This window comes from Poecilia latipinna, unplaced genomic scaffold (assembly GCF_001443285.1).
Source record: "Poecilia latipinna isolate Pla-1442-1.1 unplaced genomic scaffold, P_latipinna-1.0 Scaffold401, whole genome shotgun sequence".
In the NCBI taxonomy this organism is placed as follows: Eukaryota; Metazoa; Chordata; class Actinopteri; order Cyprinodontiformes; family Poeciliidae; genus Poecilia; species Poecilia latipinna.
Window position 1 is genome coordinate 74,931 of NW_015113017.1, and position 13,505 is coordinate 88,435.

The 13,505-nt window shown below is 38.0% G+C and overlaps 1 protein-coding gene across 1 annotated transcript in view; it reads left to right on the plus strand.

The window, feature by feature from the left end:
* The window catches only part of LOC106950454 (CUB and sushi domain-containing protein 1-like), a gene marked incomplete at its 5' end in the record, with an annotated part of 102,709 nt that overhangs the window by 74,926 nt on the left and 14,278 nt on the right, over window positions 1–13,505 (plus strand). Inside the window, 10 exons of the mRNA XM_015037328.1 lie at window positions 649–831; window positions 2,108–2,284; window positions 5,390–5,569; window positions 5,722–5,895; window positions 6,102–6,275; window positions 7,728–7,801; window positions 8,396–8,507; window positions 8,695–8,874; window positions 12,892–12,957; window positions 13,103–13,264. Of these exons, the coding sequence (XP_014892814.1) occupies window positions 649–831; window positions 2,108–2,284; window positions 5,390–5,569; window positions 5,722–5,895; window positions 6,102–6,275; window positions 7,728–7,801; window positions 8,396–8,507; window positions 8,695–8,874; window positions 12,892–12,957; window positions 13,103–13,264 (1,482 nt within the window). The remainder of the gene's footprint in view (window positions 1–648; window positions 832–2,107; window positions 2,285–5,389; window positions 5,570–5,721; window positions 5,896–6,101; window positions 6,276–7,727; window positions 7,802–8,395; window positions 8,508–8,694; window positions 8,875–12,891; window positions 12,958–13,102; window positions 13,265–13,505) is intronic.

Below are 13,505 nucleotides of genomic sequence, written 5' to 3' on the forward strand. Positions count from 1 at the left end.
TTTTTTTACCTTTTAAGGTGATGGATTGAACACTTTGTAGACAATTACTTTCTAGTGCATCCAGAAAGTATTTACACCTCTTACCTTTATCCAGATTTTATGCTACAGGAATACTCCACATTTTATTAAATTAATCTATTTCCTCGAAATTCTATACAAACTTTTGAGATTTTTGTGAATTTTGTAAAAAAATAGAAGACAAAAAAAATCACATTCTGGCATGCATCTGTCTATATATAAAGTGGCACAGTTGACAGTGCAGCTCCCAGCAGAAACACTAAGCATGAAATCAAAGGAATTGTCTGCAGACCTCAGAGAGGATTGTCTTGTGGAACTAATCAAGGGAATTGCGTCGAAAAATGAAAGTGCTGTGAATGTCTTCTGGATGCACTGTAAAGTTTGGAATCTTGTATAATAACCATCCCTGAGTTATAGAATAAATAAACTTAAATAGCAAAGTTAAAATTCTTTAGGATGTAGAAAGCCATCATCGTCTCATTGGATCTTTATGGTATCAGACACTAGTTCTATCATTGTCTTTATTGCACAATTATGTACCAGTCAGCAGAATTCATTTCTGATGTAAGCTCATTAACAAATGTCATATGTATGTTATTTTTTTTTTTTTTTTTTGCTTTGTCCTTGCAGGGGAATCAAATGGTCTGTGTGGAGATCCAGGCGTACCTGTCCACGGCATTCGTCTTGGAGATGAATTTACCGTGAGCAGTGTTGTACGTTTCAGCTGCGAACCTGGTTACGTCCTAAAGGGGTCACCAGAGAGAACATGTTTTTCCAACGGTACCTGGATGGGAACACAACCGGAGTGTCATGGTAAGACATTTGTATTGTATTTGTCAAGGTTTTTCCACTTTGCAGTTACTTGAACTTCCGGTGCTTTGCTATGGCGACGAGCTTTGATCGAGGTGATATTCTGGAAACATCCACAGGAAAACACATTTGAAGACCCACAATCTTACAGAAGCATTAAATATTCTGGCTTAGGATTTACTATCAGAGGAACAAGGGCATTTTGGGGTAAACCAGCAGTTTAATGTTATTTTAAAAATGCTGGCAAATTATGTGAGGATGTGTAAAAAGGCATTTGTTTTGTTTAGGAATAATTTTACATGCACATTTGTCTCACTCAAAAGTGATTGCTATAATATAAACTTTTCCTTTAATAACCAGTGTAAAATTTTTGCAACATGTCCAAGTGATGTCAGGTTTAGTGTAAGGGAACATCTAAAATTAAATTGGTTATTTCTGTGCATATGTGTGAACAATTTAAAGGAAATTCAGTGGATAAACAAACTGAAAGCAAGTTTTTCTTTACAAATTAATGAACTACACAGCAGTTAATGCCTTGCGATATCAAAAAGTTTATTGCGGAGCTTTGCATTATTTTTTATGAAGACACAAGAAAAATATTTGTCTGATATGGGGCCTTCCCACAATCATCTGCTGTTTTATAGACCGTGTCTGGTGAAGCTCTCGACAACTCTCTGTTCTCCTTCACCCCGCACCTCTACCCCCATCCTGGAGCACAACTGCCCCTTGCTTCTCTCTGTGTGTTATGCTCAATAGCCTAGGTTGCCCACCTGTTCTCAGTTGGCAGGGACTTCAAGGGCCAGGCTACATCTGGTCATTATGGGAGGGCGATGCCCCCGGGGTTCTGATGGCCTGGGGCAAACTGGAGACTGTAATGAACACAACTATCGCTTGCGGCTGGACAGACACCAAGGGATTTTCTGTGTAAAAGAGTGTGTCCATCAAAGGAGAGTTACTTACAAAGGAGGATGCACAAAAATGTGATTGTGTCAGGAGTGGACAGATTGAAAACAAACGAGGAAAAAAAACTGATCAGGAAGGTTTTCAGACTAAATTTGGAGCCAACTGAGAATAAATGGCATTGAGACATTTTAACAAATCAACTATGACAAGTCAACTTTTGTCACAATTATGTGAATGGCTTTAGGGCTTTATCTTGATAAGAAAAAAGTCAGTTTTTTTTTAATATGTTAGCATCAGTACCTTTAGCATTTGCCTTCAGAATTTGTTCTTTCATCTTGGTTGTTCTTGTCTTCTGCTCTTCTATTTTTCTCAACAGTAATTTCCTGTGGAAACCCAGGAACTCCACGAAATGCCCAGATCCTTGTTCACGACGGACTGACTTTTTCCAGATCCATCACTTACAGCTGCAGGGAAGGGTACTACTCTACTGGACTGCTTACCCGACACTGCACTGTGAATGGGACCTGGACGGGCAACATGCCAGAGTGCTCAGGTAATTAACAGCCCAAAGATGCACAATCACAGTGACTTCGTCTTTGTGCTTATCCATACAGATTGAAAGAATTATGCCCTGTTTTGCATAATAACTTTGCTACTTAGGTCTCTGTTCAAATGCATGAATATTGCATTTGAACAGAACAGAGAACAGATCTCTGCAGGTCTCTGTTCAAATGCTAACTTGTCAAGTTAGCAGCGTATCTAAACTAGCACCAGAGTTGATCTGTTGGAAAAGCCTCTCTCACAAAAACTGTTTCTATCATTAACATTTCTGTCATCAGCATTTCAACCACAGAAAAATCCCTCTTATTAAGAGTAGTGTTTTGAGTTGTCTTTAGATGGTAGGGCGCTGAAAAACATGCCGAGATAATCGACCCACCCAACCAAGAAAGTCGTTTGTAGATTTGTATTATTTTATATTATAGGCAACTTTTTAAGAGACACGTTTCATTAAATATGTGAAAGTATGAACGCACAGGCATCTCTTTTGTTTCAATGCATTGAAAATCCCCAAATCCTTTATGTTAGAATATTTATGTTAATAATCTTAATCAACAGTGGGTTGTAAAACTATTCTACAACCTTGTTGTGAAGTCACAACCACAAACCTTAGAGTATCTTAATGGATATTTTGTGCAAGGCCGACACATAATAAGAAGTAATAGAAGTTAAAGAAAAAATGTCTTGCTTTTTATTTTTAAAGAAAATCTGAAAAGTGTTGGAATCATTATGTATTGAGCACCATGTCAATATTTTGCAGAACTATCTTGTGCACTGTCATCATGGTTTCAAGACTTTGAGATGTGTCTCTATCAGCTTTACACATTTTGGAGATTTCTTTGTCAAATAGCTCAAACATAAGACTGGATTAAAAATTCCAGTGAACAGCAACATTGAAGAATTGCTGCATTTAGATTTCAGCGTGTTCTATGATTGGACCACTCTCCTACATGGAGCAGCATCCAACAGGTGTTCTTTCAGGGCTCCCTTGTGTTTACCCCCTCTCTTTCTTCCAGTCAACTATGACAAGTTTCCCTGACTGATTCACATATTTATGTTCTTCTCGTCTTGGTAGGTTTGCAGTTGTGCCATGCCTTTTTTCCATTTTTCAAAAGACTGATTGGGCAATTTTCTGAGACGTGCAAAGCTTGAGAAATTGTGAATTTAGCCACTCATGTTTTTTTTTGTTGTTTTTTTTAACATTTCCTCTGACTTTTCTGGTGTGTTCCTTGATATTTATTACGGCTATTATTCCCTAAAGTTGTCTAGGGAACCTTTGAGGTATTCTTAGAACACCAGTATTTATAGTGATATTGAATTATACACAATTAACTTTGATTTCTGATTATATGACTTCTAAAGGTAATTGGTTACACTTTATTTGATCATAGGGTGTGAGCCTAAAGGTTGCTGAATACCAATCTGAGACATATTTTCCAGACTTGTAGCCTATATGTAAAAAGAAATGAATAACCCACTGAATCTGCAATTCAGTCTGTATAAAAGACATTACAGTTATAGAAAAAGGGAGCATTTGTTTCAGTGCATAAAAAAAACAAATAGAAAAGAAGATGATGGTTATGGAAATTTCTGGCATAGGTGACAGTTTTAAGAATATGTGGTTCTCTGGCAGGAAACGCATCATGATCCCTTCGAAAGGCGTGACGTGACAGTTCATTATCAATACATCTCTGAAAAGGCACAGAACTGCTGTACAGAGCCAAGAGCCCCTAGTAAATAGAGGTCAGCCAATCTTCTCAGTGGAGAGGATTAAACCTTAAGCAGAACCACAATGGATTTCAAAGCTCAGAGTTTCATGATTGTGCAGTTACTTGTTACAACTGTGTGACAAAATATTTTTCTGCGTTTAAATGATCTCTGTGGATCCGAAAGCATTATTGAAAGTAAGGCAACCGTGAAGTGGTGAGGGGTCTGCGCTCTCCTCTGTTTTGACGATGCCGACGTAATGCGACTTAATTTTGCAGCTGGTGGACTTGCCACCATACTTGGAGCGTATTGTTAAGCCAGGACAAAGCATGTCTGTGCAGTCTTTTGCACTTTATTGTTACTGCGTAGACAACCTTAGAAAGGCTTTGTGCTTGTTCTAAAAGCATCCTAACAGCCTGATAGACAATAAGTGCTTTCTGGTTCAAGGGAAAGCGCAACACTTCAAAGACGCTTAGTTTCCTTGTCCTACTTACTGGTTGTTCTTGAACATGTGGGATGTACACATTAACAATTCGCTGTTGTCCCAAGGCATCTGTCTGCTAGATGTCAAGTCCCCTGTGTTTTTTTGTTGTTGTTTTTTTTTCCTGTGTAGACATTTACCAATAAAGCTGAGTTGCACTACATTTCACTAACACAGTGGAATCCTCACCGGTGTTACTTTTTGACTCAGTTTTTCCTGCAGTGTGATGTAACACAGTCAAGAAAAACTGTGGGGGGGTTTGCAGCAGCTCCATGGAGCAAATGTAAAGTTACATGTTTACAAGATTTAGTACATCGTGCTGCTTTTGATGTATAGTATGAATAATACCTGAAGAACAGGGATTTCCTAAAATAAAGTGCTAACTGTTGATTAAGACACGCAGAAATTGTTTGGTATTAAATTTTATTAAGTAATTATTTAACTTTGCAACTCCATTATTGCATAATTATTAATATCAGTATTTCACATAAGTAATGTCCTGATAAGATAAGCACAGACATATTTGTGTCTCAGAATCATCCTCTGTAGATAACAGAAACTCTGAAAATAAACTCCTCCAACCAGATGTTTTTTCCCGATTTTTTTATTTATTTAAAAGAAATGCATACATCAAACTCTCCTGCTTTCCTTCCATCCTTCCATCTACTTTTTCTTTCTACAAATCTTTTCCCTCCCTACAGTTTGTCCTTCCTTCAGCCCTTCCTTGTTTTTGCAAGTTTCCTATTTGACGAGTGAACAATAAAAAAAAGAACACCTGCTGTAAACGAAGCAATAAAATATGTGATCGGCATAATGTGTCGTAGATGCAGTGAGATTGGAAGATGCAGAAAAAGATGTTATATTTTGCTTTAAGTTTTTACCTGTTCGTTTTCTATTGTTTTGTCGCCACAGTAATCAACTGTGGTGATCCCGGAGTGCCAGCCAATGGAGTTAGATTTGGGAATGATTTCACCTACAACCGAACCGTCGCTTTCCAGTGTTCTCCTGGATACACCATGGATGCTGACAGAGCCTCTTCTCTCATCTGCACCAAGGATCGGACCTGGAATGGCACCAAGCCGCTCTGTAAAGGTAGATTAGTGTTCTATAATATGAACAAAATGGGTGGTTTCTTTCTTGTTTCCATTCTGTTTAGATTTTCCTTTTTTTCGCTGCTTTACCCAACAAGATGGACTACATTCGAAAAATATATACATTTTTAAAAACTCTTTTCCTCCTTGCAGCAATTGTTTGTGGTCCACCACCGCTCATCCCAAACGGACAGGTTGTGGGTTCAGACCTAACCTGGGGCTCGAGCATAAGTTACTCCTGCAACCAAGGCTATCAGCTGTCCCTGCCCACTGTGTTAACATGCCAGGGCAACGGCAACTGGAGCGGCGAGAAACCACAGTGTTTCCGTAAGTGGCACCCCACTGAAATACTTTACATATTATGATTAGCTTCTGAGATTGTCACTCCCATCTATGCATGTTCATATCCTGCAGGATGTGTCTTACCCTCTTGAGAATCTAATTAAAACCCAACATGTGTTGCAGGTCACCTAATGTTATGTCTCTCTCTCTCTCTCTCTCTCTCTCCATCTCCCCCCATTGCTTTGTTACAGCTGTATTCTGTGGAGACCCAGGAATGCCAGATCAAGGCAGAAGGGAGGACCGCGGTTTCACCTATCTTTCATCTGTCTCGTTCTCTTGCAATCCTCCCCTCATCTTGGTTGGCTCGGCCAGGAGGTACTGCCAGTACGATGGCACTTGGAGCGGCACACAGCCCTCCTGCATAGGTAAACTAACACAGTTGTGGGTCCAAATGATGCACGTCATAAAAGAAGGCGAGTGTTGTAAATATCATTTTGTTGTAGTTATAACTGTGTTATAACACAGTTATACAACAACACAGTTATCCAACAGTTATAACAGCACCTTCAATTTTTTTATGTGGCTGTATTTATATCTACATATAAAAATCTGCTTCTTAGTCCCTCAAAAGTATTTTTGAAATCTCCATCCCAGGTTGAATATTTTACCCAAATCAACTAGTAGTTAAAGATCTTGGGTACTATGTATTTTTGTAGCAATAACTCTTTTTATTATTATTATTTTACATCTTTCGTACTTGTTTTGCACACACCAGAACAAGCGGTGTGGCCTATTCAAACTCTTTTTCTAAACTGGAGTGAGATACAGTGGCATAGATGAATTAAACAAGTCAGGAACACTCAAAAACCCTAAAATATAGCAGCTATGCATTATCTCCTGAAAGGAGACAAGTTCTTTTTACAGCTCTCTACTTGAAACTTCAGGGAGGAATTTTATTTCTATTCTCCCACTCAAAATCGATCAGCTTAAAAAAAAAAATAAAAAAATTCTGTAAACCGCCGGCCCAAGCAAATATTGGATGGAATTGAATGCCATTGCTTTTACCTGCACATATATGGAGTGGTTGAAAAATGGTTCTAAAATACGACTCAACAACATGGTGTTATTAGAGCTGTACCATAAAAGACGTCTGCAGTTATGATGCCATAAAACACGTCTAAGCACCTTTTAACAGGGACAAATAATGCTTGCTGCATATAAAAAACACTTAAGAAGCACTGCCTAATGGTAACAATCAAGTTGAAGATGAAATTCAAAGAACTTTCCCTCCTTTAATCATGCAGTAGTGCTTATCCCAACAGTTTGGATATTATAACATAAGTTACCTAAATTTTACAACCACCATTAAATTTGTTGCGCGACAGTTTTAATGTGGCATATTTTGAAAACTCAGCAGGAAAAAAAAATAACTTCCTGCAAAGCTTCTAGATTATAACTCCATCAAGTCAAATTGCATTATGTCTTTTTACCTTAGCTTATCTTGAGGTAATGTTTTGCTTCCAAAAATAATGTATCAAATAGTAAAATATTCAGATTTTTTCTCAACTGCACAAAAAAATAAAATAAATAAAAACAATAGAAATCCTTTCTGCTTAACAGGCCTGAGAGTTTAAATATCAAAATTAATTTGTGGGGTTTACTGTTTAAGATATACCCTTTAAATTTTATATCATCACGTAAGAATAAATTGAAAAACAGAAGAAAAAACAGTACCGACTACTGGGGTTGAACTCGAGCCTCTCATGACCTTGCATCCATAAGCGTGCATGATGGATGGATGGATGAATGGATGGATGTCAAATGGGTGAGCTCACTATAGTTTTTTTTTTGTTTTGTTTTTTTTTTGTTTTTTTCAGATCCGAGTCACACAACCTGTGGTGACCCTGGCATTCCACTCTTTGGAAATCAGAACAACAGCCAAGGCTATCAGGTGTGAAAATGTTGTCACACAGGAAATTGAGTTTATATTTTGAACAAAAAAAAATCCAATTAAATTTTAAAAGGTCATTTTTTCCCCCCTTCCTTTGTACTACAGTCTATGCTTCCCCTTTGTTTTGTAATGCAAGCTGTTTTTGTCAGCTTGGACTGCAAGGGTGAAGAGGGTGAAGAATGATTAATGCAGTATTGATGGTATAAGAAAACACATTGTCCCTCCAGGCCTACCGTAGACGCCATCAGGAGCCCGGAATATTTTTGCAGAAGGGGCTTTCTGATCATTTAGAAACATGACGGAAACTGGTAAAGGGATGCCAATGTTCATCTGCCAAGATGTAAAATGGTCATCAACAAAACTCTTTACCAGACAGCCTAGTGACGCAACCAGCCTTTAGTGGGTTTTAATAATTGACATAGTGAGTTTTCAGATTTGTCCATAGAAATGTTCTAAAAAGTCCATTGTGTGCTTTTGCATTCATTCTTCTTTACTGTGAAATCACAAAATAAAATGAAAAATGCAAATTTTCCCACTTGTTCTAACTGCACACCAATTTCATATAATCCTTTTTTCCTATGCTTTCTGCTACAGATTGGCAGCACTGTGTTCTTTAACTGCAGAAAGGGCTACCTACTGCAGGGCTCTATTTCGCGCACATGTCTGCCCAACCTGACCTGGAGTGGATTTCAACCCGAGTGCATCTGTAAGCACGCAACCACTTGCTCTGAAAACGAAACGCAAAACACATCTAGCAATATTTAACCGTGAATTAATATGCCCTCCATTCAAGCATTTCTCACAACCTTCTGCCTACATGTTGCATTTATGCTATTTTTAGTGCTTTCTTTTTTGTTCCCTTTGAAATTGGATTCCCCTCTCTCCCTCTCCAGCCCACCACTGCAGCCAGCCAGAGCTACCTGCTCAGTCTGATGTTCGAGCCATTGAACTGCCATCCCTTGGCTACACACTGATCTATACATGTCAGCCTGGCTTCTACTTGGCTGGGGGTTCAGAACACAGAACCTGCAGGTCCGACGGTAGCTGGTCAGGGAAACCACCACTGTGTGCAGGTACGGACATGGTTGTGTTACGTCTGTAAAACAGTATGGAGATGTACTTGATTAAATAATTGAAAACATGGGTGCAGTTTTCACTCTTTACTCCAAGGTGGCAATAAAGTGCTGGTGTATAAGCTGTTTACTGAGAGAAGAAGAGGCGTTTGTAGCTGTGGAGGAAAACGGCAGATGTCTGCTCCCTGTATTTTGTTTTAAAAGCAACTGTCATTGTTTTCCTCCTGCTTGTGATCTGAACTGTTCTTGTCTTTTATTGGCTGTGTTTGGTGCCACCATCTGACTGGGAGTATTATAGTTCCTACCGGCACATATTGTCAGTGAACCTTAAAATGCCTATTAGATCTTAGTTGGTAGGGTTCACTCCCTGGACAAAATTACGCATGCTTGCCACGTTTTTTTAAACTTTTATTTAAGCTTTTTTCCCTACAGCTGTGGATTCTGCATTAAGGTAAAGCTGGTAAACTTTGCTGACAAAGTATCAAAATCATTGAAGTGATTTAAATGTTTTTTGTTGTTTTTTTTTTCTAAAAATTGGACAGTCTTTATCAAAAAATTCTAAACATCAACATGATCCATTTTTAAGTTGTATAATCCATCGTTTGTCTGTTTACACTACTTCATTCATTGGGGAAAAAAAATCAAAACAAATCTCTATATAATGTTCTGACACTTTTGAAAAATTGAAAGTGTAGAACTGACCAATCTAATGAGTTTCAAAAATAATAATAAAAAAAAGGTTTACTGATGACCAAAGTGATTTATTTTATTTTATTTTATTTTATTTTTTGCTTTTCTTGATTGAACTATACTGAACAATATATTTAGTATACTGTTAGCCCTCTGTAAATAGTCAACTTTTATCCCAACTATTCGCTGCCATGCATTCCTCCGCACCAAATAGGCGGATCAAAATCTCTGCATTTTTCAAAAAGTTACTCAGAAAGCGCATTCCTCATCAAAGCTAATGTTTCACAGTATCCTAATTAAAGTGGTGCCACTCTGAACCAGCATTTCACAGCATCCTTCTGCCTCTGATGTCCATGTGGCCTAATGGGTTCTGACTAATGCAGGGTTGTGGCTCTGTGTACTAATATGTTTGAAATGAGCACACTGACAAGTGTTAATATTTTCTATAAACTTGGAACCTCTTAAATCGGTATAGCTTCTGAAGTAAAGGCAATATATATTTTTTTTCCACAGTCGGCCTTAAAGAATTGAGAGGAGCAAACTCATGCCAACAAATCTGACAGACTATATTGCAAATGTGGTGCAGTGATTGAAAGATTTTATTTATTGATGCAGAAAATCCTTTAACAGCTCTTTTTGAGACTATCTCATTAAAAAAAATAATAATAAGGAACCGGCACGCTTTAATGAGTTCATGTTAGAATTGTGAATTTAAACATTTATAAGTAGTGACCCATAAACATGAATTGATAGCTTTAAGCTGTGTGAGCTGGATTTATAACTAGTTTTTTTTATGACAGGTGAACTTGCACAAAATTGATTGTGACGCCGGACGATATAGAAACAATCCTGCTAAAATGAATAAAATGCCCAAATATCTGCATTTGTAATACGTATTTGACTGATGGCTTGTTTTTAGTTTCTGTATACTTGGAAGATTCCCCGAGTTTTTTTTTTTTTTATATATATATCCAGTTATGCTTATGCTGTGTCAAGAGTTCAGACTTTCCATAATGACAAAACTGGGGAGTCTAATGTGAATGAATAGCGCTGTTGCTCAATTTGTATTCTGAGACACATGTCAGAGTAGGACGATCCATCCATCATGCTATTATAGATTGCTTGAAGCCCAACACCCTTACACTGATAAACGAATCTACAAGCTTTGAAAGATTAGCAAAGGTGCAAAACCTGAATAGGCCAATGCTTCCTATTGATCTGGTTGAGTAGATGTACGTCTTACAAATGGCACGACTTCCCTAACAAGTTCTAGCAGGCTAATAGACTGCTATCAGGACTCTCCAAAGCATCAAGCTAAATGCATATGAAAGGAGAGAGAAAAGAAAGAGAGTAATCAACACACAATTATCTAGGGTAGCAAAATACTAATGGTTGAAGAAGAATGATATAACGGAGGTAGATAGTCATGAGATGGATTCCTTGTGAAGTTGTTAGTGAAATATCCAGGGTTGGGGACTTTTTTTGAGACTGGACCATAAAGAGTAAAGGCAAGGTAGAGAACTGGTCATTGTACATATAGGACATAAACATAGCCTGTGGGCACAATGATGGAAAGGCAGCTCAAAAGGCCTGGCAGCTAATAAAGTTAAAGCATGGGAGCATTATTTTGTATTTATATTTATGTGCATCTCAGTGGCTGTTTACAGATGTAAAATGTCATCGGAATAGCCGTCTTTGGTTGCGGTTGTGAGTAAAAGCCTTTTTCCTTCTGTTTATCAGTGTGGGTGTATGTTTACTACAGCGATGTGGTCTTGTGGTCCCTTGTGAGCTTTAAGGCATTATTAAAGTGCCTCCATTGAAGCTGTGAAACTGTCTATCTGATTTAGCCAAAACCCTGTGGGGGGTACTCGAGTTTCTTTTTGACACGAGACAGGCCCCGTCAGAATCAGCCTTCACTCTGGCCACCAAAGGTGTTATTACTTGTCAGCTGGAGATGCGGGTATTGTTGCCTTTTAGATCTATATTTCAAGTAAAGTTTATAAAAATATCAACTTTACGTGAACCTTTTTAACCTAAAATAAATCCACCTGTTTGTCCTCGTATAAGCTCAGATTTTCAGGCTGTACAGAACCTATAATTAGTGTTGATTATGTCGGGGCTTTTCTCAGTAAATATATTACAAATATTTCTGTTGTCATGGGAGAAAGAAAAAGTTAGTCAATAACTTATTCAATTCAGTAAAACCTTGTTTATCACCTAGGGGTTACTTGAAGGCACAAGGAAGCAGTCCAAACATATGCACAATAATTGTAGAACATTAATTCAGATGCAATTACGAAATTAATATCAAAAGCAACGAACAAACAATAATCACCAAGGGATGAGGCAGTGATTAGTGAAAGATGCAGCTGAAAAACAGTATTTACATCAACTATTTGTACATTATCTGTATATTTAAACAGTAACACATTATGACGAGTTACAGTAAAAGCAATAAATACAGTAAAGACTCATGATGTTCAGAAAAATGACATATTCTTGATTCTCTGGTGGCCTCAGTCTTGTGTGATGAAGTAGGATGACAGATGGAACAAGTATTAAACACTGAAGAAAGTTAAATTCAAAAAAGGCATAGAAAGCTTGTACAGAGCTTCAGGGATGGGTTTCTCCCCTCAAGCAGCTACATCCCAGTCTTTGATTTGAAGTTGTTGGATGCACCGGTCTAAAGCATTCTGCCAAAAGGCCCTAGAACAATAGAGAGAAACATTTTATATCTGTCTGACAAAGCAATGGAGAAGCCTGACTGCATTGAAAAGTTTGCTCCAGACGGATTATTACACAGGGTCACTTTTGAAATTTGGGATAGACCCTTAAACTCCAATGAAGGTAATCCTAATGTGTCAGCATACCAAGACATTTTGGACTAACTCCGGCTGCTCACCTTGTGGGAGCAGTTTGGAAATGGCCTCTACATGTTCCTACAAGATGGTCCATCAGTGCTCTTGCTCATCCTTGTCCATAAGGGCATGGATGAACAAGTCTGATGAATGGTTTGCACAGAGTACATTTCCTGGTGTCCATCACGTGATATAGCATGCAACTCAGATGGCCATACCATCACATTTTCATCGGCTGGTTTGGGGTTTTTCTGACCTTTGATCTAATAAGTCAAGTTTTCTTGGAACAGCATAAAAAGTACGTATACATTGAGCACCAGAAGGCACTTGGCTAAGAGCAAATTTACTAAGGAAACCTTGGATCGCTGTCAAAACCGTTTTCAGTTTCACTTACTCTAAATTACAAGGCACACCATGAGATTTGGCTCATTTAAAGTTTTGTCTTTTGTGTGTGCGTTTATGCTTTTAGCTGATAATCGGCCAAGTGGTAGAATCCCAGTGGGCACTGTACAGGAGCCTCCATCTAAACTGCCAGGTGAGACAATTAAAGGTAGTCAGTTGTTTAATTCATTAAGATAATATTTAAATATATATAGGCTTATAATATGCTCAGTTTCTCTCCATTTAAGACTCCAAAAATGTCAGCTAACTCTTGTTGTTTACTGACATGTTTCATTCAGTCCCTGGTGGTGTGTTTGCTAAAAACTCCCTCTGGAGGGGTTCCTATGAGTACCTGGGAAAGAAGCAGCCAGCCATGCTTAGCATCACTGCCTTTGAACCTTTTAGCAACCGAGTTAATGGGACACTGATCGACCACAGCGGGGTTGAGCTTAAATTAGCAGGTAAGTACCCACTAATTTCTAAAGAAGCATTACAAAAAGGTTCTCTGTGATATCAATGTTGCAGTTTTAGCCAAATAGCTATTTTTTTTATTATTATTATTATTGTAAAGGCAGATCCTTTTTCTTAAATAATTGTCTTCTCCATCTGTGTGTTTTTTTTTTTTTTTTTTTTTTTTTTTCCTGCGGGAACTTAAAAGGGGGGGGAAGCTACGCTGTTTTAAAAATTTCCCCAAAAAAGAGG